Here is a 27,839-nt window from a genome sequence, read left to right on the forward strand (position 1 = left end):
AAACCACCTGTTTCATTTCATGTATCTAAGACTGAAAAGTTGGAGACAACATTGGCTCCTACTTTGCTTCCAATGTCAATTCAGAGCATTGGTCTTCACAGTCATGAAGGCTGTGAATGGGTTAAAGTCTGGCTATATCAGAGACTACTTCTCCATTTATGATCCACCCAAAAATGGTCAGTCCTTGGGGGTAATGCAGCAAAACATGACCACGGTGAATCTATAGAGTGCCAGAGATTTTCTGTTAATGACCGTTGTCTGTGGAGTGAATTACCAGAGGAGATAGGACTTAACTTAAAACTCAGTCGTTTCTTAAATTTTGCATATCACTAAATAACCACCATAATTGGCTCCCTTGTGTGCAATCTTAGTAGAGGCAAAGGGAAACTGTCCATTCATTTCAAGAAAGGTTCCTGCCAAACATTTTACACCCCACATTTTCCAGGATCCTCCCTATTTCATTAGCATGATTCTATTTCCTCTCATTGTGGTGCTAGGATGTTTGCAGCAAGAGGGTGGGGGACATGAAAGATTGTGATATAATGTTTTGATGCAATGCGATAACTCTTTCAGCCTAGGAGTTTCAGCCTGTGTGACTGAATGCTACTGGCCAGGCCAAAAATCCAGTGGAGTTTGGCCAGTCCCAGTCCATGTCTAATTACTATTTTCATCATAACTGTGGCATCCAGAACAAGCAGTCACTGAGGGTTCAGTCTTATGGTTGAGCTGAGGTCATGGGAGGAGGAGAAACTTTGCATGTGGAAAGAAGGTAGCCACAGGGTGATATTATTTTCCTCACTGCTGGTCTTGAAGTGGTGAGCAGAATGGTTTGGAGGATACCCCATTAACAAGAGAATGGATGAAATGCTGGAATCCGAAAATTTCATGGCAGTTGGGGGCTTGGCAATTGGGAATGACTGTTGAGTTGGCTATTGGGAGTAACACCGGAGGTTGGCTGTCAGATCTGGCAGGTGGAAGATTGGCTAGTGGATTTGGTAGTTGAGGGAATGGCCATTGGAACCAAGAGATTGAGGGTTCGTTGTTGGCACCATCTGGCTGAGGAGAGCTGCTCTCATTATGAGGTCCTTCTGGTGGAACAGAAGAGCTGCTGATCGTTAAAGTAATAAATAGCATGTCTCAGTGTCTTATGACACTACATTCTATGACCGTGTCTCTCTAATATCTCCCAGCTGAATCCAGCACAGCTGACTACAACAACACTGCAAACCAAAGTCTTATAAGTGTGAGAGTTTTAAGAAAAGGAAATATTTCAAAATAGTTAATGATCACAGGAGAGGGAAAGAATAAGATTTTTATAGAACAGGGAAAGAATTATAGGAATGACTTATGGTGACTAGGGACCAAGAGACACATTTCTGTGGCACTTCCAGTCTTCTGCCTTCTCCAGTGCAGCTCTAGTTAAGTCTCAAACATACATACCCTATCAACCTCTGTATCCAGACATCCAGTTGTTGTGCATGAGAACCACAAATGAGGAAAGTTACACAATGGTAACTGTGGGATGATGAGACTGAAAAGTCTTTAGCTACAATTAAGACAAAACCCTTTGCAGTCTATGTACTAGGAAATCATGGAGTGTTTTGCATTATTTTTAACTTGTTTATGATTCTTTTTTACTCATTGTAGAAACATTTGATTTAACAAACGTCTGGTTAAGAATCTGATATTAATTTAGGATACAGTGATTATTATGGATAACTTCTAGTCCAGGTCTGCCAAGCTGACAGTCAATAAAGCCAAAAACTTCATGTTTCCCTCCTTTCCTCTCCCATTCCTAGCTTTGATGCTTACTGTGGGCAGGTGCTATTGGTTTACATAAGCATTATCCTGGTATGACCTACTGGCAACTCCAGTGCTTTACACAGCCGCACTAAAATTAACTTTCAAAATGTTGCAAAGAAGAAAAAATGGTTCTCCGAGGGGTAATGATTATCTTGAAACTAAACAAGCTGCTAAGTTTCTGGTACTATTTCCGCAGGCTGGCCTGAGTAGGCTGACCAGATAGCAAGTGTGAAAAATCGGGACGGGGTGGGGCGTAAAAGGAGTCTATATTGAAAAAGCCCCAACTATCAGGACCGTCCCTATAAAATCGAAGCATCTGATCACCCTAGGCCTGAGCCACCTGTGGCAGTATCCCATTGAAGCGGGTGTTACTTTTGTAGTCTTGTGGGGGCTGTAAGGGCCCCTCATTCCGCTGTTTGCGGGGCAGCCCTGCAGGGGTGTTGGCCCCAGTTAAGGGGTTAGGAGGCGGAGGGGACTCCGTGGGAGCAGGACTCACTTTAATGGGTTCAGAGGGCCGCCGATGGGTGCTCAGAGAGCTGTGTGTTTGCTCCTAAGGGTGCAGGCCGCCTCCGCAGCGCCCCTAGGGCCCCCTTACAAGAGAGGTGGCTGGCGGGTGTCCGTGTCTCCTAGAGGGGCTCGGCCCCCCCGCGGTGAGGCTTGTGGGGGTGCCCAGTCCCGGGAACTGCAGACCAGTGATGCGGGGGGAGGGGCTCACTTCGAAGCCCGAGTTCACGGGGCGGGGGGTGCCCTTTGCCCACCCCCGGGCGCTGCTCTCGCGGCGGCGGGGGGGGGGGGGATTTCCGTGCTCAAAGGGACCCGGGCCCCCTCGGCGTCGGCGGCCCGGCCGGCCCCAGTGCCGCGGGGCGGCGTGCGGGCAGGGGGGCCTGCCACCGCTCGGGAGGGGCGGCTCCGCGCAGACGCTCCCTGGGTGGGGCGAGTACCCCGCCCAGCCCGTGGCGCCGGGCAGGCAGCGAGCAGCCGCCCTCGCCCTCAGGCCCGGCCGGGCCGTGTGAAGAGCGGGCGCGGCAGGACGATACTCGCCCCTCGTAACCCCCTTTTTGCACCAGTCCCGCAAACAGCCTTTCGGGGGGGGGGGGGGCTAAGGGGACACGGCGAGAGCGACAGGGAGAAGCGTCCAATGGGCTTCCTCGCCCCGCCTCATTGGCCTCCTCCCCGCTTCTGGCCCGGCAGAGTTGGCGGCCGGAGCCTATGGGCGCCGCGCTGGGGGCGCGGCCGAGCGCTGGTCGTGAGGGTTGCGGGCCAATAGGGGAGAAGATGTGAGGCAGCCCCCGCCCCGCCCGAGCTGGGGCCGCAGCCAATAAGACGCGCGGGGGGGGGGGGGAGGCGGCGAGCGGGGGTTCCGTGTGGAAAGAACAGGGGGCTCGGGTGCAAAGTTTCGCTTCAAACCGTCTGCAAAGAGCGGCCGAGGAGGGGGAGTTGTTGGAGACCGACGCCCCGCTCGGCCCGGCTCCTCCTGCCGCCGCCGCCGCCTCTCGCGTTCCCTTCGCGGCGGTCCTTGCCCCGCCAGGTGAGTGCGGAGCTCGCCGCCGCTGCCCGGTCCCCTCGCTGCGCCCCGCCCCGCCCTCCCGCGGGCTCCCTTCCCCCCCCCCCCCTTCCTGGAGCCGGCAGCGCCGAGTCCCGGGTCCTCCCCCGCTGGGCGCCGCTCCCCGCCGGAGCGGAGCGCGAGGATGGCGGAGAACGGGGCGGGCGAGCCCCGGCAGCCCCGCTACCGCCGGGTGCGGCTGATGTGCATGCTGGCGCTCACCTTCCTCTTCTTCGTGGTGGAGGTGGTGGTGAGCCGGGTCACCGCCTCGCTGGCCATGCTCTCGGACTCCTTCCACATGCTGTCCGACGTCATGGCCCTGGTGGTGGCCCTGGTGGCCGTGCGCTTCGCCCAGCGCACCCGCGCCACCCACAAGAACACCTTCGGCTGGGTGCGGGCCGAGGTGATGGGCGCCTTGGTCAACGCCGTCTTCCTCACCGCCCTCTGCTTCACCATCCTGCTGGAGGCCATCGAGCGCTTCACCGAGCCCCACGAGATCCAGCAGCCGCTCGTGGTGATTGGGGTGGGGGCCGCCGGGCTGCTCGTCAACCTGCTGGGGCTCTGCCTCTTCCACCAGCACGGAGGTGGTGGCGGGCACGGGCACGGGCACGGGCACTCGCATGGGGGGGGCCAGCACCACCGCAGCGGCAGCCGCACCAAATTGGAGCCGCCTTCCGGGGAAGGGGATGCTGGGCTGCGCAAGGAGGAGACCAACACGCTGGTGGAGAATTGCAGCAGCACCAATGGAGTCAACCGGGAGAAGCTAGGTAAGCAGCCCTGCCTCCGGGAGGAGCCCTCCCTTAGCCTGAGGGATGGAGGGGGCGGGGGGGGGGGAATCTCTCTCCCTCCTAGCAAATTTAGGAAGGAGAGGGGCTGGTAGACACTCTCAGTGTCAGACTGGGAGGTGGGTAGGGGAGGGGTTCGCTTCCTCGTTCTCAGAGGAGATGAAGTAGGACAAAGTAAGGGAGATCAGACTTTGTCAAGTAACGTGATAGAGGGGCAACGACATAGAATCATAGAATCCTAGAAGGTTAGGGTTGGAAGGGACCTCAGGAGGTCATCTAGTCCAACCCCCTGCTCAAAGCAGGACCAATCCCCAATTTTTGCCCCAGATCCTAAATGGCCCCTTCAAGGATTGAACTCACAACCCTGGGTTTAGCAAGGCCAATGATCAAACCACTGAGCTATCCTGGAGTGCGCAGTGGATTTTGGAGGCCACCTGCACGCTGGTGGAAGAAAGATAAGAGACTCCCCTATTAGATAGTAGTTTATGTAGTGATATCTTGGCAACAGTTTCTGTTCCTATATTAGCTGGTCAAGGGATCCACAGGTACTCAGTACACTCATGCACACTCCTTCTCTGACAACTTGCTTTCTGCATTGTGCCCTTATTTGGCAGTCCAGCAGTCTTCAGTGTGGGTTCGGGGGAAATGCTTCTCTACCAGACACCTGTTGGGTAAACAATGAATTACTTTACAGATTCTTGTTCTCTCAGTGTCTAGCGTAACATAAAATCAATCAGCTAATCATTGTGTAGTTGGGCTGTATGTTGATTTTTAAAAGATGGGCTTTATGATGATATAGGAAGGTTGCTCTAGTACCTTAAGCGTTAACTTGACCACTTAATAAGCCTTAGTGTTGTTTAACTTCCTAGGTAAGTATCCTAGTTTCAACATAAGTAACTCACTGAGTTAGAGCAACAAGGTTGGTAAGGTAATATCTTTTATTGGGCCAACTGCTGTTGATTTGAGACAAGCTTACACAGAGGTATTCTGTTACATGGAGCTGTACTTCAGGTCTGGGAAAGCTCAGAAACTTGTCTCTCTGACCATTGGAAATTGGTCCAATAAAGATATTACCTCACCTACCTTGTCTCTGTAAAATCCTTAGGCAGTTAAAGTTAAGTATATCTGTGACAGAACCTCATTAGACTATTGTGATTTGTAAAGTTGAAATGCTTGGAAATCAGAAAATGCAGAGTTAAATTTCCATGAAAAATGCTAATTCTTTCTTGTCATACCTGAACACCATATACCTCTGAAATTTGTAGTACCCACTACATGCCTGCTATACTGTCATGGGTCTCTTCTACACTAGAAAACATTATATAAATACTAGGGTTAAGCATGACCACCTGATAAACTTAAAATGTGGTAGTACTCCGCATAGACAATGGCTAACATGTCTAACATTGCAAACATTGCGAATACAGACTAACACGGATGCTACTCTGAAACCTGTCATTATGCAAGGCACTGAATTTAGCCGTATAGAGTGGATTTTTTAAAAAATTTGTTAGTCTCTAAGGTGCCACAAGTACTCCTTTTCTTTATGTCTAACATTGTGTGTGTTAACATGTGTTTTTAACACTGTTGTATCCTAGTGCAGACAAGCACCAACAATCTACATTTTAATCTAAGTACGTCGACTTCAGCTACATTATCCATGAAGCTGCGTAACTTAAATCGATTTCCCCTCTCTTCCTTCCCCCCCCCCCGCCTCCCCAATGTGTAGACCAGGCCTTTGAATTAACTACAACATCTTTTTTCTTACCTGTTTTATACAGACTTCTACTTTCTATAGTAGAATAAGAAAGGGACAACCGTTTCACAACTTACTCTGTACAGATAATCAATAAACACACTTCTCCATCCACTGTTCTGCTATAAGCTACAAGGACACAAATTGAATTGCTGGGATATAACTGTAGCTGAATTGTGCAGTGGTAGAGGATTTAAAAAACAAAAACCTAAGTGAAGTCACTTTGCTACAATATTTCACTGTAGTAATGTGGTTTCTAAACTTACTGTGAGTTAATACCATGATATAGTAAAATGTTTCTAGAATCTGATATTGTGATGTAGCATACAACTGTTTCACTGTTTTCTTTGCAGGTGATGGCAAGGCGGAACTACAAGCGAATGGGAGTATTGGCCCTAACTCTCTGGACATTGAGGTCGAAGAAGATTCCAGTGGACAGCTTAACATGCGTGGAGTTTTTCTGCATGTGCTTGGAGATGCCTTGGGTTCAGTGATTGTGGTGGTGAATGCCTCAGTCTTTTACTTTTCTTGGAATCCATGCCCCAAAGATGGGTCCTGTTTTAATCCATGTGTTGATAGCCATTGCATAGAAAATGCTACTGTAGCCCCACTGCTTGACAGTGCTGATCTGCTCACACAAGAGGGTATTCATGTAGCTGGTCCCTGCTGGGTGCTGTACTTAGATCCCTCTCTTTGTCTGATAATGGTTTGTATACTCCTTTACACAACTTATCCATTACTTAAGGAATCTGCCCTTATCCTTTTGCAAACTGTTCCCAAACAAATTGATATTTATTCTCTGAACTTGAAACTACGTAAACTTGAAGGAGTTGAAGCAGTCCATGAACTACATGTTTGGCAGCTGGCAGGCAGCAGGATCATTGGTACTGCTCACATAAAATGTCATGACCCTGCATCATACATGAAAGTGGCAAAGCACATTAAAGAGATTTTTCATGATGAAGGGATCCATGCCACTACAATTCAGCCTGAGTTTGCCAGTGTAGGCTCTGAATCAGGTGTTGGCAAATGTGAGTTTCCCTGCAGAACTCAGTGTGCTCTGAAGCAGTGTTGTGGGACAGCAGAAGGCAGTACTGAAAAGAAGACCACAAAGACCTCTTCAATTGCTATTTCATGCTCAGAAATAATCATTGACTCTCCACACCACAAAACTAGGAGGACTAAATCTGAAAGTATACCTGCTGTTAGGCTAGAGGCAGACGATGACCCAGACACGCAATTTGAATCATCTTTATAATTCCCAAAGTTGTGCTGTTTGAGTTTTGATGGCTTCAACTGCAGCTTTATTGCAAGAGGAGGAGTAATATTTGAGATGCAAGTTTGTCAAGCAGTGTAATTGCTGAAGTCCCTGTTCTTGTCACGTTGCTAAATCTAGAATGCTTGTTTTAAAGAACATAATAGCATTGTCATGACACAATGTGTTTGTGTTGACTTTGTAATAAGCGGCACTGAAAGTGTGCCAATGCTGTAAAAAATTTGGAAAACTAGTTTCAACACTTCAGCAGAAAGACTTTTTTGTGCTTCAAATTAAAATATTTTCTCCCCTGAAAAGCTGCTTGAGGGATAAGTACATTGGAACTCAGTTTGTGTTAGACTTCTCATTGGGGCTACTCTTTCCCTTTAATATTTGATTTGTAGATATTTTAATATATTGTTTGTAACCCATATGAAAACCAAAGTTCATAGAATGTTTTTATGGAAATAACATCAAATTAGAAACCACTTTGTCAGTTTCACACTTTTCCTTAAACTTAAACAGTGAACTATGTGAGTGCTTTTTTTGGTGGATTTATTGCATAGCATAAATAGTAGCATATTTTAAAGGAAACATATCACATGATTGATAGAAACCTGTCCAGTTTTTTTCCCCACTGGGGCTATGGGGTAATTAAAATTGGCTGTAAAAATATCGGTTGTGAAAGTTATGTTCTGTTAAAATGTAAGTTCAACCTGCTGTATACTCCTCTGATCAGACTGAGAGATGAAGTGACTGATAAAGTAACTAATTGTTGGCTAATTCATAAAATATGCATTCTGTGTTCTTCCTTCTTCACAAGTTCAGTTGCACTCTTGATTTCATTAGATCATTATGTAAATATAAGAATTTGCCAGAACCTTTTAAGTTCCAGTGCTGCAACATTGGAGTTGGAACCTTTATTTAAAGGAGTTGGTATTTATCATCGTAACTCCAACCTGCACTGTTAAAGTGGAGCATCTGTCAACATTGGCATTCTATTTCCTGGGTTTCAAGGGTTTAAATTATAACTGCAGTAAGTTTCAATGCAGCAGTAAGTACTTTTTACAGTAGGTGAAATCCTGGCCCCATTGAAGACAATTGACGCTTTGCCATTAATATCAGTGGGGCCAGGATTTCATCCAATATATTTTACCCTTTTTAAAGTAATGTGTGTCAAAGAATTTTACCTATTGAATTTGTAAATATTCAGTTTAAAAATGTTTAACTCAACTAAATAATAGACTAGCTCTGAAGAAGCTGTTAGTGTGCCATCAACTCATACTTTCTCAAGAATTGGGTTATTGACTCTTTTTGAGTCAGTAGGGTATTGGGGAGAACAAAGGCAATGTAAAAGGGGACACTAAGGGACTTTGGTCCCATGCTGAGAGTTGTGTTCCAGGCCAAAATGTACCCTTAAATCCACCTTTTGAGTTGCATATGTACAATGAGAAACAATGATTAGTAATTAAGCACAGGACTGAGAGTTGGAAGGACCTAGTTCTTTTCCCAGCTCTGCCACTTACATTGTGTGACCTTGGGCTAGTCGCTTAACCTTTCTCTGCCTCATTTTACCCATTTTTAAAATGCAGATAATGCCTACCTCATGGGGTATTGTGAGGCTTAATACATTAGTTTCTAAAGACCTTTGAGATCTTCTGATGGAAGGCCCTATAGAAGTGCAAAGTTGTAAAATTGCTTATTTTCCGACAGTGGCTCCTTTTACATATGTGCTGCAATAGCCAGGCACAACAGGATAACTTAAGGACCGTTTTGGCCTTATTTATGGATTTACTGCATACTGTGTTTTTAAGGCCTTAAACAGTATTTAAATTTAATATATTTTGTATTAAAAATGTTTTGGTTAGTGAAGGAAATGTAGGTTCTCTCCCCCCGCCCCCGAATATAGAGCTCTTCACTAATTTGCACATCTCTAATTAATGTTCCCTATAATACTCACTCATAAGTGGTTCACAACTGACTGGTGCCCTTCCAGAGGGGGACCAGGCCTGTTTGTGACAGTGGGCTTCCTCAGCTTCTCAGAAAAGCATTATAATGAGGTTTTACATTAAGATTGTTTGTTTGCAAAATATACTACCATATATTTACTAATGTGAAATGAATGAAGCATTGTCAAACTGCACCTCTGACATGAACAAAGTGCACTTGAAATAGATAACCTTGCGTTTTTTTTTTTTTTTTTAACACTGTAAGCTGTTTGACTAGTATGGTTAATAGTTTGTATTTGGTCTCCCAGTCACTAATGGGAATTGGCAAGGTCCTGCTGTATAACTGTCACTAACAAAATATAAAACAGTTTATTGCCAAAAATATAGTAGTACTGAAAGTCACGACTATTTGTTTTCCTTTTGCTTTTATAGCGAGGCTACTAGTCCTGACATGGTTGTCCTCTTTAGGTAACAGTCACAGATAAATACATTTGAATAGGTCTAGAAATGTAGACACTAATTCCATTTTAAATTTTTAATCTGTTTGTGCCAGAAGTCATATTTTTCTAGTGCTATGTCCATTGCAGTCAATGGTTATCTTTAAATAAAAGGAAAAAACTTTTCCCCCCTCGGACTTGAGTACAGTATATATTCCGTATTAGGCCCAAGGTGGGAGTTTGTACAGCAGTGGCAGTAAGATTTGTACATTCATGTTGCTGTAATTAGCCCAAATCGTAGCCTGATAACTTGCAATACATCTCAATCTTTTAATCTGATTTATGCAGACTTGATTTAATTCTGAAGACCGTAATTCCAGAATACTGGTAGCTTTCTTGAATTATTGCATAAATTGTTTTTTAAAGCATGAAATTAGTGACTCTCGTATGAGTAAGCACTTTACCAGGTGGGACAGGAAAGCAGCTAATTGTCTGCATTGTGCATTCCTGGGTGTAAGGTGTGTGGTTTTTTTTTTTTTATTATAAATTAAAACATGGAACACTGATTTTTAGGAAAAAGAAAAGTGATACTTCAGTGTCTGTTTTTGTTTGCTTCCCATTAAATGTTACTTGGTAGAGTATCTTATATCTGCTAAAATGTTTCATTCATAAATATATTTACTTTAGAGTCCACTTCCTAGAGGTGGTAGTAAACAAGTAGAAGTAGATCAAAATTGTGACCACTTGAGGAAAACTATGTAGGGGCTTGATACTACAAACATTTATATTCCTGAGTAGTCCTGTTGAACTCGGAGGGAATACGTTGTGTGAGTGAAGTTACTTGCCTGTGAATAAGTGTTTGCAGGATTGGACCCTAAATATGCAATGTGGGGGCCTATGGCTTTTCAAAACAAGCCTCAAAAGCTAGGTGCTGATTTTTAGTGATTATTTTAAAATCAATATAAAATGAAATGGGTGGTGGTATAGAGTTTTTTTTTTTTTTCCCATCAAAATTATGTTACATAAGTAGTACTGGCTCTTAACTGAACTTTTAACTTTTGATCTGACTTTTTTTTTTTTTTTTTCAAAGGCCTTGAGCACCAATGCTCTTACTGACTTCAGTTGGAACTGGTGTTGCTTAGCACCTTTGAAAAATAGGCAATCAAGTAACTCAATGGGTAGTTAAGAGGGAAACAACATTTATTTTTAGAATGCACATGCTAACCTATTCTGCCATAGGGAACTGTTTTTTTGTTTTGTTTTTTTTTTCTGAATTTTTATATCTAGACATTTTGATTTTTCATGTGATGGGAGTGAGAAATGCTCTATTTAAGGGTATTTAAAAAGCATATTAAAACATTGGATTTATTTCATAACACAGCATCAGTTATTTAGCATTCTTAGAATTCTGATTTTTATGTTGCTTACTCAATTCTGTGATTGATTTTAGCCTTCTACTTTGAACCTTTTATTTCTCTCATGGATGGAAAGAGGGGGTTCTTCGTGTGCCTGAATTGAGACAGTCCTGAAAGCTTTCCTGCAGCCTTACTGATAACAGGAGGTCTGATTCTTCTTTATGACCTTTAGTTTGTGAAATTAATTGCCTATATGGGATACCTTTCAATATTGTATAAATGTGAGCCTGATACCGATTCCATTCATATATCTGAGTATTCACTTAAAAAAACACAACACCTTTGGGCTATATTTCCCAAAGCATGTGGGTTTAGTTAGGATTCTTTACTCACACCATGAGTTTAATTTTGTAACCACTGTTGAGGGGACCTACTTGACATGTTTGTACCTATTGTCTAGACTTCATCAATGAAAAACTGGGTTTGGCTACTATTAAATCAACATTACTATTTTACAATATGCTGTTTCTTTTAAAGTCCTGTGAGAAAATGTATCTATGTAATGAGAAGAACTTAAATAATCTTGCTGTTCTGCTTACAAGGTCAGCTGCTTGACCACTAGCAGTATACTTTTACATGCATTCAGTCTTTGTTTCTACTTACAATATTCATATCTTTAAAAAGTTGGGAACTGAGTTGTAAAACCAAATTATCATACCTCCTGTCATGGTTTCTGGTGCAAATATATGAATACTTACTGAGTTTGTGTCATAACAATAAAGCCTCTTTCAACGTTTTTTAAAGAGGTAATCTTTGAATATCAAAATCTCCCCACATCGCTGCATAACAGTAATTAAACTTTTAACATGTAGGTCTCTCAAATTTAAGGTAGGTTTGCTAGATCTATGACATACACCTTTCACTTTGCTTTCAGAGTTTTGTAGATTTTAACTACTTAAAACATTGTTTTGTGTTCTATAGTTTAAATTTTCAATCCAAAAACATTGCAGTCCTAAGGAGTTGTTGCTAGAAAAGTATATGTAGGGTTCATTAATGAGTCGTAGGACAAGAATGCTCTTAAGTTAACAGCACACTGACATGCATCAGTGTGTTCTTCATGAAGCCCTTATTTTATATAACTTTAGTGTTTGCCTGGGGAAAAAGTGATGCAGTTTTATGCAGTTGTCATCTTCCTAACTGCAGATCTGTATGTTTGGGTTCTTTTACTTAAAAACATTGTAATGTCTATGAATATATGTAATAATGTACATCATTTTACAAAGCTGTTTCTACCTCAGTATGAGGCTTTGTGAACTGTTCGTGTATTATAAATGTTCTATGAGACACGCTATTGTGTTTATTTTTTTGTTTAAAGTTCAGTGAGTGGTGGGAAGCTGTAACTAATTTTGTAGTCCTGTGGGTATGGTTCTTTCATCTATGCACAGATATTTTAATCACTTTATTACAGGAATATAAGGCCCCAGGTGTCACCATTGCCCCCTAGGAAAACTACATGTAATGTATATCTCTGTCTGAGTTGCTTCAATGTTACATTACTGGTGGTGGTTGTCAAAGTGCTGCATCAAAGTCTCCCTCATTCAGTAGCTCCCCTCTGACCTCTAACAGCCCTGGTATCAGTGGCCAAGCAGTCTGCCTCATAACTCCACCCCCGAGCAAACGTTTCATCTTTCGCTTCACAGAGAGAATGCAATGTACAGCATGTAGCTATGACCATAGTAATGTTATCCTTGGTGAGATCCAACCTGCCATAAAGGCATCACCAGTGCACCTTTAATCTGCCAAAGGCACATTCAGCTGTCATCCGGCACCTACTGAGACTGTTGAACCGCTCCTTACTGCTGTCCATGTGTCCCATGTAAGGTTTCATGAGCCATGGCTGTAAGAGGTACACAGGGTCCCTCAGGATAACTATGGGCATGTCAACACCCCTCCTCACCCCACTGTAATCTTCTAGTTAGGAAACAAAGTCCCCGCTTGCAGCTTTCTGTACAGGCTGGTGTTCCTGAAAATGCATGCATCATGCACCTTTCCAGACCACTCCATGTTGATGTCAGTGAAATGCCTAGAAACACCCACAGTGATCCACAAGCATCCGCAACACCATGGAGAAGTACCTCTTCCTCTTGATGTACTCTGTCGCAAGGTGGTCTGGTGCCAAAATTGGAACATGTGCCATCTATAGTCCCTCCACAGTTAGAGAAGCCCATTTCTGCAAAGCCTTCCACTATTTCATGCAAATCCTGGGTTGTGACCACTAACCTAAGCAGGCTTTGAGCCTGGTTCCTATTCAGATGGGAGACCTCTGGAGAAAATCCTTATGCTACCAGAAGTGGTGGTTATTGTAGAGTAAGTGGCATTTGCACATGCATCATTATTTTGCCAATGCCCTAGCATCATGATAGGGAACACTGCCGTTGTGAAGATACAAGAGCACTTGACCTCTTCAGTTCATGGTGTGTTTTTTTTGTTTTTGTTTTTTGTGTGTTAAATCTTTATAGTAAATATAAATTTTAAAATAGGACTGTCAGACTTGTTAGTCTGGCCAAATTTTAATTCCACCTGAACTTTGTTGGGTAAGGTAGTCACTTGCTGTCCTATTAAACTGTTAGGTAGTCTTTTTGCTGTAATTAGTTGCTGTCTCCCATCGTGGACATACTTAATCCACTACTGAACTGGAGCTATGTAGATCTGAGTACATCCTGCAAATCAGTGTGAAGTATTGTGCCATCCGCCTATCTGGAAGGTGCTATTAGTGTCACTGTCATTGGAGATCTTAAGCCTTGGGTACACTACCAAGTTTTGTCACCAGAACTGCTGTTTGTCAACTCAAACAGTGAGTGCTTACACACTGCAAGGTGACTTTTGTCTGGGAAAATGCCCAGTTTTTGTGACAAAATACATCCACCCTCACGAGAGATTTACATTTTTCCTCTACATTTTTGTCAACAAAGTGCAAGTGTAGACACCACACTTCATTTCATCGCTTTAATTGGCCTCCAGGAGGTGTCCTACAATTGCCATCCTGACCACTCTGGTCATCAGTTTGAACTCAACTGCCTTGCAGCCAGGTGAACAACCATCCACCTCCCCCCTTAGAAGCCCTGGGAATTTTTGACTTCCATTTCTTGTTTGCTCCTCCTGGAGAGGTCTCATCGCATCTTTCCCAGGTGACCATGGCAGGTTATCGTAGCAAACGCTCTCCTGCTTGGATCATTGCAGAGCTGTTGGATCTGCTCAGTATATGGGGAGACGAGCCTGTGCAGTTCCAGCTGCACTTGAGCCATAGGAATTGGGATACCTATGGGCAGATTTCCTGAGGCTTTTGCAAAAAGGGCTATGATCAGGACATGCTGCAGTGCAGAGCGAAGATAAAGGAGCTGAGGCAGGTGTACCATAAGGTGAGGGAGGCAAACTCGCTCCGGTGCTTCACTTAAGACCTGCTGGACCATATCCTTGGTGACCCCACTTCCATCGCCAACAGCCCTGTGGATACTTTGGAGGGCCCAGAGGCAGTGGAAAGAGGACCTAACTTCATCCTCTGGGTTATTGATGATGCGGATGTGCAGCTCCTAGTGGGGTTGCCCAGTGGGGCAGGTAGCCAGGAACTATTCACCACTCCAGAGGTGTCTAGCCAGTCTCAGCAGTTGCTCTCTGGCGAGCAAGAAGCAGGAGATGAGACTCCTGGTAAGTGGCTGTGGCTTGTATAGGGTGGAGGTCGATTCAGGGCATAGAAATGTGGGAGGCTGGCTGTGTTTCTTTGAGCTGGGCATTTCCCTGTGTAGCTAATCAATACGGTGGAACAGGTGTTGATGCATGCTGAGATCTCATGGGAATCCTCCAAAGAGATCTCCAGGGAAGTTTCTGTGTTAGTCTGTATTGGCAAAAATAATGAGGAGTCCTTGTGGCACCTTACAGACTAACACATTTATTTGGGCATAAGCTTTCATGGGCTAAAACCCACTTCATCAGATGCATAGAGTGAAAAATACAGAAAGCAGTATAAATATTACAGCACATGAAAAGATGGGAGTTGCCTTACCAAGTGTGGGGTCAGTGCTAACGAGGCTAGTTCAATTAAGGTGGAAGTGGCCTATTCTCAACAGTTGACTAGAAGGCGTGAATATCAAAGGAGGAAAATTACTTTTATAGTGCTAATGAGGCCAATGCAATCAAGGTGGACGTCTCCCATTTCCAACAGTTAATGTGGGTTTTAGCCCATGAAAGCTTATGCCCAAATAAATTTGTTAGTCTCTAAGGTGCCACAAGGACTCCTTGTTGTTTTTGGAGGTACTGTAATCCTCTGCTGAAGGTTCTATGGCAGAGCAGCTTTGTTCTTCCCCCATTGTAGGAAACTCTCCCGTGCCATTCGGCAATCACTTGTGCAGGGACCAAGCGGCACATAGGCAAACAGCATAGGGAGCAGGGCAGAAGCCACAAGCATGTAGTAGATGTACCCTCGTTTCCCTGCTTACCCTTAGTGAAATGTCTGCTAGAATTACTCCTGCCTGTGGAATAGTGTGGGAGAATTTGTTCCCTAGAATGCTGCACCACGACCCTTGCAAAGAGTGCGTGCTCTTTTTCCCATGTGGAGCACCCCTCCCAACACTCACCATGCTTTGGGCGTTTGCCGTCACTTTCTCACTGACCCTAACCAGGCATACTTCTCTGCAATGTTGCAAAAGGTGTATTTAACAGAAATGTTTCAATGTTGTGCGTGAATTTAACATTCCTGCTTCTATGCATTGTCCTCTGTGCTTCACTAGATGTGGCCTTCAGGAACACCCCAGGCACCCGGCCGAGCATCTCCCCCAGATAAGAAAGTGCCCAAGACACAGCAAAGATGACGTGTTCTGGGAGGTCCTGCAGAGCTCCAATGCAGAAAAAAGGTAATGTAAGGAGTGCTGTGAAGCCAAAGGGCAGGACAGAAAAGAGAATTATGCTTTTGTTAAGGATGTTACTAAGCAGATTAAAGTAATTAGAGGAGCAAATGCAGATGCTGAAGTTCTTAATAAAGCTGCAGACTGAGCAGATCAGTGCTCGATCTCCACTGCAGCACATTCAGAACACTTTTTTCCATGCCCCTCCCTTCCCCCCCCCCCCCACGCTGCCTGCACATTCCTTTCTACCTTCCTGGACTTCTCGGTTTCCACATCACTCCACCCTCTGACAAATTTTACAATGATAGCTAGACCCTCACACAGTAGTGAAAGTCTGCCGTTCCCTGGTTCCTCCTTTCCCACCAAGCATCTGTCTGTGCTGTTTCCTGTGCAATAAAAGCAAACTTTTGTAAGGTAAATCATCTTTATTTTTTTTCTACAAGGTGAAATATATGCACAGGTATTTTAATCACTTATATTCCTGTAATAAAGACCCCAAATTGTCACAATTGCCCCCTAGGAAAACTACATGTAATGTAACATTGAAGCAACTCAGACAGAGATATACATTACTGGTGGTCAAAGTGCTGTCTGAAAGCCTCCCTCATTCGAATAGCTCCCTTCTGGCCACCTCTAACAGCCCTGCTATCAGTGGCCAAGCAGTCTGCCTTGTAACTCCACCTCTGAGCAAACCTTTTGTCTTTAGCTTCACAGAGATAATGCAATGTACAGAATGTAGCTATGACCATAGTAATATTATCTTCAGTAAGATCCAACTTACCATAAAGCCATCGCCAGCGTACCTTTAATCTGCCAAAAGCACATTCAACTGTCATCCGGCACCTACTGAGCCTGTTGTTGAACCACTCCTTACTGCTGTCCAGGTGTCCTATATAAGGTTTCATGACCCACGGCTATAAGGGGTACACAGGGTTCCCCAGGATCATTATGGGCATGTCAACCCCCCCCCCCCCACTGTAAGGTTCTGGTTAGGAAACAAAGTCCCCGCTTGCAGCTTTCTGTACAGGCTAGTGTTCCTGAAAATGCATGCATCATGCACCTTCCCAGACCACTCCACGTTGATGTCAGTGAAATACCTAGAAACGCCCATGGTGATCCACAAGCACCTGCAACACCATGGAGAAGTACCTCTTCCTCTTGATGTACTGTGTTGCAAGGTGGTCTGGTGCCAAAATTGGAACGTATGCCATCTATAGTCCCTCCACAGTTAGGGAAGCCCATTTCTGCAAAGCCTTCCACTATTTCATGCACATTTCCCAGGGTCATGGTCCTTCGTAGCAGGATGTGATTTATTGCCCTGCCCACTTGCATTAACGCAGCCCCAATGGTCAACTTCCCCACTCCAAATTGATTCGCAACTGACCAGTAGCGGTCTGGATTTGCCAGCTTCCATTCCGCAATTGCCACACACTTCTCTACTGCGAGGGCAGTTCTCATTCTAGTGTCTTTGCACTGCAGGTTTAGGGCAAGCTCCACGCACAGTTCCAGGAAGGTGACTTTCCACATGCGAAAGTTCTATAGCCACTGCTCTTCATCCCACGCCTGCATCATGATACGATCTCACCATTCAGTGCTTGTTCCATGAGCTCAAAAGCACAGGGAAGACCATCGCACGTGCTCTGTGAACGCCAAAAGCAATCTAAAGTTGCTCCTATCCATAGTGTGTAGAATGTCTGGTGCCTGTGAGTCTTTTTCAATTAGGAACTTCATGATTAACTGCACTGCCATCTGCGATGTCTTCCTGACAGTTAACAGAGCATAGGAGAGCAGTGCAGGATCCATCCATTCTCACAAAGATGCCGGGGTGCACAGCAAAGAAGGGCCATTTGAAAAAATGCCAAAGAATGGAAAGAAAGGTGGAAGCCCATGGAGTGATGGGACAGAAAGCACTGATCATGGGACATTGAGCTCTGTCCCAAGATGCGCTCCGATCCGCTCTGTCATCCCACAACACCTAGTGAGAGACAGACTGTGGGATTGGTACCCACAGTGCATTGCTCACACTGTCAATGATGGTGGCCCCACTGTGGATGCAATCTGCTGACAGAGGGAGTAAGTGTCAACACAAAATTGCAATTTTTATTATGTCGACTTTTGGGTAGTGACATCATTTTTGTCAACACAAATTGGTAGTGTAGACGTGGCCTTAGTGTATCTGACAAATATGGTATTACTCCCACATTCCTGTTTAAGTAGATAGTTACTTCTAACTTTTCAAAGGTATTGCATGGTGTTTTAGCCACTTTTGGTAGTTGAGGGGTGGGGAGGGGCATGCAGACTTACTGCTTTTTGTGCCTTTTGAACATCTCCTCTGTATGCATGTATATTACCTGACCTTCTAGACTATATTATGTCTGAATAAACTATATGTAGTAACACATAGTTTATTCAAACACAATACAGTCTAGACGGGCAGATATTCAGATTGCACAGATTAAACTTTTTTTTAAAATGAGGAAGGTATTCAGGCTTAACCAAATCAATCACATTGGCCCTTGAACAACCTCTTCCCAGATACTCTTCTTGCAAGGGAACATCATCAACCAAATTTTGACTTCTTATAATAATCATAGAAATGTAGGACCAGAAGGGACTTTGATAGGTCACCTAGTCTAGTCTCCTGCACTGAGGCAGGACTAAGTATTCTCTAGACCAGAGGTGGCTGAATTTACTAAGCCTCATACAACAATCTTCAGAAGTTCAAGAGCCAGGGCACACGTGCTGGGAGTCCAGGCTTCAGCACCTCGGGAAGTGCTTGCTGGGGCTCGGGTTTCAGCCTTGTTCCTGCTGAAGCCCTGGCAGGTGTGCCCTGTGGGTCTGAAGCCCAAAGGCCCCCCCTTCCCACTGGGCAGAAGCCCCTACTTCACCACCCCACCATAAGGCAGAGGCCCCGAGCTCTTCCCCCCTGCCCCTTAGTCTGGTAGGTGGAGAATTGGGGGCAGGAGGCTCCAAGAGCCACACTTTAATTGTAAAAGAGTTGCATGTGGCTCGCGAGTCACCGTTTTTCCACCTTTGATCTAGACCATCCCTGACACATGTTTGTCTGACCTGTTCTTAGAAACCTCTGATGAGGGAGACTCCGCAACTTCTTCCAGTGCTTAATTACCCTAACAGGAAAAATTGCCTAAATCTCCCTGCCTGCAATTTAAGCCCATTACTTCTTGTCCTATCCTCTGGTTAAGAACAACATTTTATTATTCTCTTCTCTTTAACAACCTTTTACATATGTGAAGATTGTAATGTGCCCTCCCCCCTTTTTCTCCAGACTAAACAAACTCTTCACAGATCTTGTTTTCTAGACCTTTAGTCATTTTTGTTGCTCTCCTCTGGACTTTTTTCCAATTTCTATACATCTTTCCTGAAGTGTGGTACCTAGAACTGGACAGAATACTCCAGTTGAGGCCTTAGCCGTGCTGAGTAGAGTGGAAGAATTATTTCTCATGTCTTGCTTAGAACACTCATAGTACATCCCAGAATGTCGTTCACTTTTTTTGCAATAGTATTACACTGTTGACCTATATTTAGTTTGTGATCCACTAGAACCCTCAGATCCTTTTTGGAAGTACGCCTTCCTGGGAAGTCATTTCCCATTTTGTATTTGTGCAATTGATTATTCCTTCCTAAGTGTAGTACTTTGCATTTGTCCTTACTGAATTTCATCCTATTTAATTCAGACCGTTTTTCCAGTTTGTCAAGATCGTTTTGAATTCTAATCCTGTCTTCCAAAGTGCTTGCTACCTTTACTGGCTTGGTATCATCTGCAAATTTATAAGTGTAGTCTGTATGCTATTATACAAATTATTAATGAAGATATAGACCAGACCAGACACAAGACAGATCTCTGCAGGACCCCATTCAATATAACCTTCCAGTTTGACTGTGAACCACTGTTAGCTATATTTGAGTGTGGTTTTCCAGCCAGTTGTGAATCCACCTTATAGTAGGTTCATTTAGGCTATATTTCACTAGTTTGTTTGAGAATCTGATGTGAAATGCCCTTCATATTCCAAATGATGTGTCTCTACATCAGTGACAATCTTTATCTGTGCTGCAATGAGACAACTGTGCTTTTCTGGGCAATAAAGGTCATGGATGAAGTGAATGTGAGAACCTGGGCTGAGTGGGGGAATACATTCCTGGTTGAGATAGATCAGGCTGGGAAATGAACTCCAAGGGGAGGTCAGACTAATTCAATGTCTTTAGCCCTTGTTGAGAGCTTTTCCATGATAAAGCCAAGCAGAATCTCTCCTAACCAGGGAAAAGAGAAGAGCAGATTTCTCCATGAAGTTCACTAGGGCCTTTCCTTTGTAGAGCTAAGCCCTTCCCAAGTAAATTAGATACTATGGTAGTGGGTGCTATAGAAAGATTTCAATATATTTTTCCATTTCACATGGATCTAAGACAGCATTTCTCAAATGCAGCCACCAGGGGCTTTTCTTGCAGCCACAGCCTACTGGGAAATGACTGGGAGAGAGAAAGCAGTGGCCCTTCCCCCAGGGCCACCAGCAGTAGTTGGGCCCTGGCACTTCCGCCACCCCCCGGAGGCACAAAAAGCTGGAGGAGCAGGCAGCCAGTGAACTCCCCACCTTCCCGGGGGCAGTGAGGTCGGGCTTCAGCCCAGAGGTGGTGGGTGGCAGGCTCCAGCCATGGGGCTTCAGGCTCTGTTCCCCAGCCTTTTCATGGCAGGCTCTGGCTCTGAGCTCACCCCTCCCCAATCACTCCTGACCTCCACTGCCTCCATACCCACCTCCCCATTCAGGACTTAATTTGTCCCCAGGCTTGCCAGGGCTGAATAAGTCTGCTGTGAAGTGATATTTATTTGTATGTTAATAGCACTTTTCACAGCAGACTTAGTAGCTAGCAAGTCTTAAAAGAAACAAGAAAAAAAGACAACATGCAAAGCACCTTATTTGTGTTTCTATTCTGTTTAGGTCCAGTAAAGCATAGCAACAACTGTACATTATTTTTATTATTGAGTCTGCAAAAAAAAAAACCCAAAAAACAAAACCCTACATAAATAAATTACAATGATTCGGACATGTATATATGCATATTTATTTGTTTTCCCCAAAGTTAATTAAGTATTTTAGGAAAAAGTGTCAGAGCGGCCAGAAGCAAGAGTTGGTGGCCACACTCTAAGGCCACCAAAAAATATGAGAACCCCTGATCTAACATATCTTGCATGGATTAAGGGCTCTAGGCGCCCTTTAGAGTTTAAAAAAAAAAAAAGGGGCACTTTGTGTTCTCTTAGGTGTATAAGTTTACAATGGGATGCAAAAAAGTACTTCATTTAGAAAGGAACAATTAATTGCAGACATGCAAAATGGGAAATGACTGGCTAGGAAGGAGTACTGCAGAAAAGGATCTGGGGGTCATAGTGGATCACAAACTATATATGAGCCAATAGTGTAACACTGTTACAAAAAAAGCAAACATCATACTGGGATGTATCCAGGGGTGAAAGTAATATAAAAGACTTACTGGTATGGGGGCCCGGAGCTGGGCCCCTGGAAGGGGCGGGGCCTGAGGCAGAAGGGACAGGATTAGGGGGAAAGCCTCCCCCAGCTAGCCCTTCCACTCTGCCCAGCCCACGCTGCCTGGGGCTCTGACAGCCGGGAGCCCTGGGCCCTTTTAAATCCCGAAGCAGCTGCCCCTTTTGCCACCCTCCATCTGCGGCCCTCAGGGGAGACAAAAGGGACAGCGACATTAAAGCACTGCCGCAGCAGCGCTTTAATGTTGGCTGTGTACAGGCCAGTACTGATTGCCACATCTTACCCGTACGCCATACTGGCCCACTTTCACCTCTGGATGTATCAGCAGGAGTGTTGCAAGCAAGACACGAGAAGGAATTCTTCCGCTCTACTCTGTGCTGGTAAGGCCTCAACAGGAGTATTGTGTCCAGTTCTGGGCACCACATTTCAGGAAAGATGTGGACAAATTGAAGAAAGTGCAGAGGACAGCAACAAAAATGATTTAAAGGTCTAGAAACTGTGACCTATGAAGAATTGGTTTGTTTAGAGAAGAGTGAAGGGGGGGACATAGCAGTTTTAAAGTACATAAAAAGGTTGTTACAGGGAGGAGGGTGGAAAATTGTTCTTGTTATCTCTGAGGATAGGACAAGAAGCAATGGGCCTAAATTGGAGCAAGGGCGGTTTAGGTTGGATATTTGGAAAAACTTCCTAACTGGCAGGGTAGTTAAGCACGTGAACAAATTGCCTAGGGAGGTTGTGAAATCTCTGTCATTGGAGGTTTTTTTAACAGGTTAGATGAAACCCTGTCAGTAATGGTCTAGTTATTACTTAGTCCTGCCTTGGGTGCCTGGGACTGGACCAAATGACTTTTGGAGGTCCCTTCCAGTCCTACCTTTCTATGATTCCCCACTATTGAAATATCAGTCTGAGGATGGAGCTCCCTGGGGACCATTTGTGAATGGTGACATATCTTCTGAGAAATCTAAATTGTTGGCCCCTGGAAGATGAAAAGCAATTGGAGTTATCTCATAAGACTGATGGATTGCCTCTTGGCACAGAAGGGGTAAATGGGCACCTCCCTGCTTGTTTACCATAATACATCATAGATGTGTTTGTAAGCATGTGTATAATGTAATTCTTTAAAGTTGAGAGGAATTCTTTGTTTGTCCAGAGTTCTAGGATGTGTATAGAAAGACTCATTTCCTTCTGAGACCATATCCCATGTATCTGAAGATGGTCCAGGTGAGCATGGATTCCCAAACTGTTCCTGATCAGCATCTGTGTAGGCAGAGGTGTGGAGAAGGATATTCCTTTCCAAATGTTCTGAGCATCCATCTACCATTTCAGTGCCAATAGAATATGAGCTGGGACCAAGGAATATGTCCGTTCAGTGTTTCACAGATTGATACAGTGACTCAGACAGCCCTGTAAGAGATGTAGGTTAAGTCCGGCTAGAAGTGCCACATAAGTGAAAGCTGACATATGGCCCAACATATTTGAGACAGGTTCATACTGTGATAGATTTATCTTGATACTGTAGAAGATTGTCTGGACAGACAGAAGAGCATGTAGTTCCACTCACCAGACTCACATACTGATAGATTGAAATCTGTCCTTGGGAAGGTATGCCTTTACTGATTCAGAGTCTATATGTGCTCCTCTTAATTCTGTTGTGTGCAGTGAATTACAGGACTTCCTGTGGGACAGATGGTCACAGTCTGGAAGTATGCATCTTGCAGGTCAAGCCAAAAACCGGTCTTGAGCCTGTGAGGAAGGGATGATAGAGACTAACATTACTATCTTGAATCTGAGACTACACATATATTTTTTCAGTCTTTTTTTCCTTTAGAGTAAGAAAATATTAGGAGTAGAAACCTCTTCCCTTGAATTTCTTTGGTTCCAAGGTGAAGCAGGGGGGCAACTTCTTTCAGTTGGCTTTCATGAGAAGGGCCTCTGAACAGGGATGAAGAGGGGCTTGGTTATGAGGCAGGGACTAGAATTTAATTGTGTGTCCATGGTAGGGGATTTCTCGTACACATTTGTTGGTGACTATTCAACCCAAGCCTGGTAGACTAGGGAAAGATGGCTTCTGAAGACAGGGTTTGCGGATAGCTCTAGTCTGGCTAGGTTGTTACTCAGACATGATGGTTGAAACCTGCTTTCTTGATGATGTAGGTTGGCTACTGACTGTAGAAGATGGAGGCCACCTTCGAGAGATCCTGAATTCCTGTAAGCATAAGTAGGAAGTTGTTGAGAGTAGGTGAGTGCTTCGTTTGGTCTGAGATTGGTGTCTGAAAAGCTTCCATCTTGAAGCTGGGATATAAATACTCAGAGATCTCAAAGTGGCTCTGGAGTTTTTCAAGGAGCTATTAAATTGCTAACCAAGTCTGTGCCCTCAAAAGGCAAGTCATCTATGGTGCTCTGAACCTCCTTTTGGGATAGCTGATACTTATCACCACTAAACTTTCCTCCCTGAAACTTCTGTGGGCATGGAACGAACTCTGTCTCAGACATGTCTGTGGCTGCTTGTAACAACGTTTTCTACCAGTTGCCCTTCAGAGATCAGGTTTTTAATTCCCCTCTGGCACCTGGAGGAAGCTTGTTCACAAAGGGAGGTTTTTTTGTCATACTTAGTAAATAACGCTTGGTACTTTGCTATGTGTAGAAGGTGTGAAGCAAAGGAGTAAGATTTACTTCCAAAGGGATCCAGCTTTTTGTAGTCTTTATCTTTGGTAGTAGCCTTTGGTATGTCAGGCAGTCTATCTTTCTCCTGAATCACAGAGACCACCAGAGATCCAGAAACCTTGTAGGTGCGCACTCGCTGTGGTCTGAGATTAGTGTCTAAAAGACTTCTGCATTGAGGCTGGGATTTAAATGCACATATATCGCAAAGTGGCTCTGGAGTCTTTCACGGAGCGTAAGGTCTCATCTGTTAAATGAGTGTAGAATTGTTTGAAACCCTTCTGCGGCATTACACATCTTTTTTTACTACTCTCTTTGCAGTTGGGGCTAAGGTGACAGGGGTCAGCCAGAGACCTTTGACAGGGTCCAACATGCCTTCCTTTGTTTATAGGTTCTGTTCAATGGCTTCATCAATGATTTAGATAATGGCATAGAGAGTACACTTATAAAGTTTGCGGACGATACCAAGCTGGGAGGGGTTGCAAGTGTTTTGGAGGATAGGATTAAAATTCAAAATGAACTGGACAAACTGGAGAAATGGTCTGAAGAAAATAGGATGAAATTCAATTAAGGACAAGTGCAAAGTACTTCACTTAGGAAGGAACAATCAGCTGAACACATACAAAATGGGAAATGACTGCCTAGGAAGGAGTACTGCAGAAAGGGATCTGGGAGTTAAAGTGGATCACAAGCTAAATATGAATGAACAGTGTAACACTATTGCAAAAAAAAAGCAAACATAATTCTGGGATGCATTAACAGGAGTGTGGTAAGCAAGACATGAGAAGTAATTCTTCCACTCTACCCCTCACTGATTAGGCCTCAACTGGAGTATTATGTCCAGTTCTAGGTGCCACATTTCAGGAAAGATGTGGAAAAATCGGAGAAAGTCCAGAGAAGCACGACAAAAATGATTAAAGATCTAGCAAACATGACCTATGAGGCATGGGTGGTGGGTGAAGTTTCCCCTTGGGGAAGCTAGCCCCCTTCCTGCTTCTTCCCACCGAGGCACTGTGCTTGTTCCAGTTTTCTGATCTACCTCTTGGTGTAGAGGAGAACTAATCTTTGGTGCTGGAGCAGCCATCAGTGCTGAGCTGGTCTGTGGTGTGTCATTGCTTCTGGCCTATTGGTGCTAGGTCAGACTTCTTACTGGCCTTGGGAGTCATGTTCTGACTGACTAGCACTGACAGACTAGGACTTAGACATGGAAGGTCCTGTCTTGAAGTTCTGTGCCCATTCTTCTGGATCCAAAGTACCCCAGACAGACTGCTGCAGAAGATAAGCAGCTAAAAGTCTGTCTCTAGATTGTCTCTCTTAAGGAGAACAACTGGGAGACAGAGCAACAGTCAAGTATATAACTCTTGCTGAGACAAAATAACTGCTTATGACCATCTGTAAGGGAAATGAGGCCATCATAAGACGGACAGCATTTGAAGCCTGAAGGCTTTGAACCTGCTGTTGAAGTGCTTGTGGTGCAGAGCCTAAGAGAAATGCTTTTAAAAGGAGTAAATTTAAAGGGAAAAGGGGGGAAAGGTCTATGTAATTAACCTTAACTATCTTGATCTAGAACAGGTTTGGAGAATGTGCTAAGAGATACCAGGCAGATATAGCCTGGTTCCATCTCACTGCCGTGGATGGTAAGCATGAACTGAGGGAAAGTTGTGCCTGCTCTGCCCTGGGCTGGGAGTGAGGGGGCAAGGACGTACAGGGTGCAGGTGTGGCCTGGTGAACACTATGCAAAGAATCAGGTCTTATGCTCACAGGATATGTGCACACTGGGTGGGATCCACATGGACGCATACTCTAAAAAGAATCTAGTTTTCCTTCATGAAGCATTACCATGGATGGAAATGAGAATTGCCTGTGTAATAGAATTGATAAAAGATGTGCACAAATTATATAAATTGTTTATAAATTGTTAAAGTCTGCATGTTCACTCTTCTGAAACCACTAAAATGCTGAACCTTAATGGATTTTATTATTGGCTTTTCTTTGGTGCTTATCACGGTAGTGTCCAAATGCTTCACAAACATTCATTAGTTTAGCCTCACAATATCTCAGATATAGAGCAGTACTATTATCCCTGTTTTCCAGATGTGGACTCTGACCCAGCAAAATAAAATGGATTACCTATGGCCACATTGTGTGGCAAAACCTGAACTACAACCCTGGTCTCCTGGGTCAAAGTCTTGTATCTTAAGCATAAGATCATCTTTCGGCTTTCAAAGACCGTGAAAAATCTGTGTACGCTAGCAGTAAATGGGAAATCTGGCTGTTAATGAAAAAGTTCCACTTCCTCATTGGTGGTGGTGGCTGAATGCATATGCTCCTCCTCAGTGGTGTCCTATCTCTTTTACATCAGTCTCGTACTGCCTGCTCATTGCACTGTTTAATTACTCTTAAAGTCACCACCCAAAAGTGATGAAACCTTGGTTATGATCATCGTGCTCAGGTGTTTATTTCATTCCTGCAATATTATGCAGGGTAAATGGTTATGACTGTTTTGAGGTGAGGAATACAGCTTTAATTTTGCTGTGCGAAGATTTATACACATCTTATTAACATAAATGACAGGTGAAACTGAAGAGACAAGGTGAGGTAATATCTTTTATTGGACTGACTTTTGTTGGTGAAAGAGACAAAGTCTGGAGCTTACACAGAGCTCTTCTTCAGGTCTGTGTAAGCACGAAAGCTTACCTCTTCCACCAACAGAAGATGGTCCAATAAAAGATAATACTTCACCCACCTTGTCTCTCTAATATCCTGGGACGGTGACAACAACATTGCAAATAGGTGAAATTGCAGATTCTGCAATGCGCTGAGACTGTACCTCTGAGTTGTGCAATAGGAGACTGTAATCAGTTTATCTGTTACCACAAATGCTAACACTCTGGCAGCATTTACACTGAACCCTATGTTTTGGTTTTGAGGGAGTGTATTAACTTAATTTTTAAAATCTGCTTTTCAGGAGTTTGTAAGTCCAGTAACCAGTTCACTCTGAATTCTACCCTCAAATTATTATAAATACTAGAACCAGAGGCACCAACTTCCCCAGTTCCCGGGGGGTGGTTGACTCCCACTCCGCCCCAGACCCCTTCACTACTCCTCACCTTCCCCCAAGCCCATCCTTCCCCCCACCTTTGTGCCCTTCCCCCCACCTCTTCCTGGTCCAGCTCCTCTCCCTTCCCCCTGAAGGCCGCTGAACAGCTGATTGCGGCGGGTGGGAGATGCTGGGGGGGAGGGGAAGGAGCTGATCAGTGGGGCTCACCAGTGGGTGCTGAGCACCCCCTATTTTTTTCCCATGGGTGCTGCAGCCCTGGAGCACTCACGGAGTTGGTGCCTATGACTAGAACACCTTTGGGCTTCTTAAAATTAGAGCTAGAATTACAATGGAATTATGATCTGATGGAAAATAGTTTCCACAAAATTGAAAACTTTGATTTTTGCTGAAAATCATGTTTTCCATTGGGAAAAATCTAAATGAAATGTTTTGGTTTGGGTCAATTTGACCCAAATAAAAATATTTATTTTTGCTGAACTGACTCAAAATGTTTAATATTTTGTTGAAATGATTTGAAACTAAACTACTTTTCCTCATCAGTGCATGCCTTGTGGGAATTGTAGTTCAAGCCCCCATTCTCTCTTATGGGTTTGGATACCTGGAGGACTTCATCTCCCATAATGCAATATGGATTCCTCTCTTATTGAGTTGTGTGGAGCATCATGGAATTCACATGACTTCTTTTTAATTGAAAATGTTTAATGAAACATTTTGATGTTTCCAAATCTAAATTGATAAGAATTTCTGTTCTGCTAAAAGTTTCAAACTTTCAGCTTTTTGTCCCAATCTGTGATGAAACAAACCTTGAAATGTCAAACTATCC

The 27,839-nt window shown here is 44.2% G+C and overlaps 1 protein-coding gene and 1 long non-coding RNA gene across 2 annotated transcripts in view; both read left to right on the forward strand.

The window, feature by feature from the left end:
- The first annotated feature begins 2,602 nt into the window (after positions 1 to 2,602).
- LOC122459514 overlaps positions 2,603 to 27,839 on the forward strand; it is a 100,013-nt gene continuing 74,776 nt past the window's right edge. The window contains exons 1-2 of the long non-coding RNA XR_006280259.1: positions 2,603 to 3,331; positions 15,668 to 15,790. This is a non-coding gene — a long non-coding RNA (uncharacterized LOC122459514). The remainder of the gene's footprint in view (positions 3,332 to 15,667; positions 15,791 to 27,839) is intronic.
- SLC30A1 (solute carrier family 30 member 1) lies at positions 3,328 to 11,390 on the forward strand. Its single transcript, XM_038394269.2, has 2 exons — positions 3,328 to 4,113; positions 6,241 to 11,390. The coding sequence occupies exons 1-2, from the start codon at positions 3,492 to 3,494 to the stop codon at positions 7,143 to 7,145; spliced, it is 1,527 nt and encodes a 508-aa protein (XP_038250197.1). The 5' UTR covers positions 3,328 to 3,491; the 3' UTR covers positions 7,146 to 11,390.

This window comes from Dermochelys coriacea, chromosome 3, assembly GCF_009764565.3.
Source record: "Dermochelys coriacea isolate rDerCor1 chromosome 3, rDerCor1.pri.v4, whole genome shotgun sequence".
NCBI lineage: Eukaryota > Metazoa > Chordata > Testudines > Dermochelyidae > Dermochelys > Dermochelys coriacea.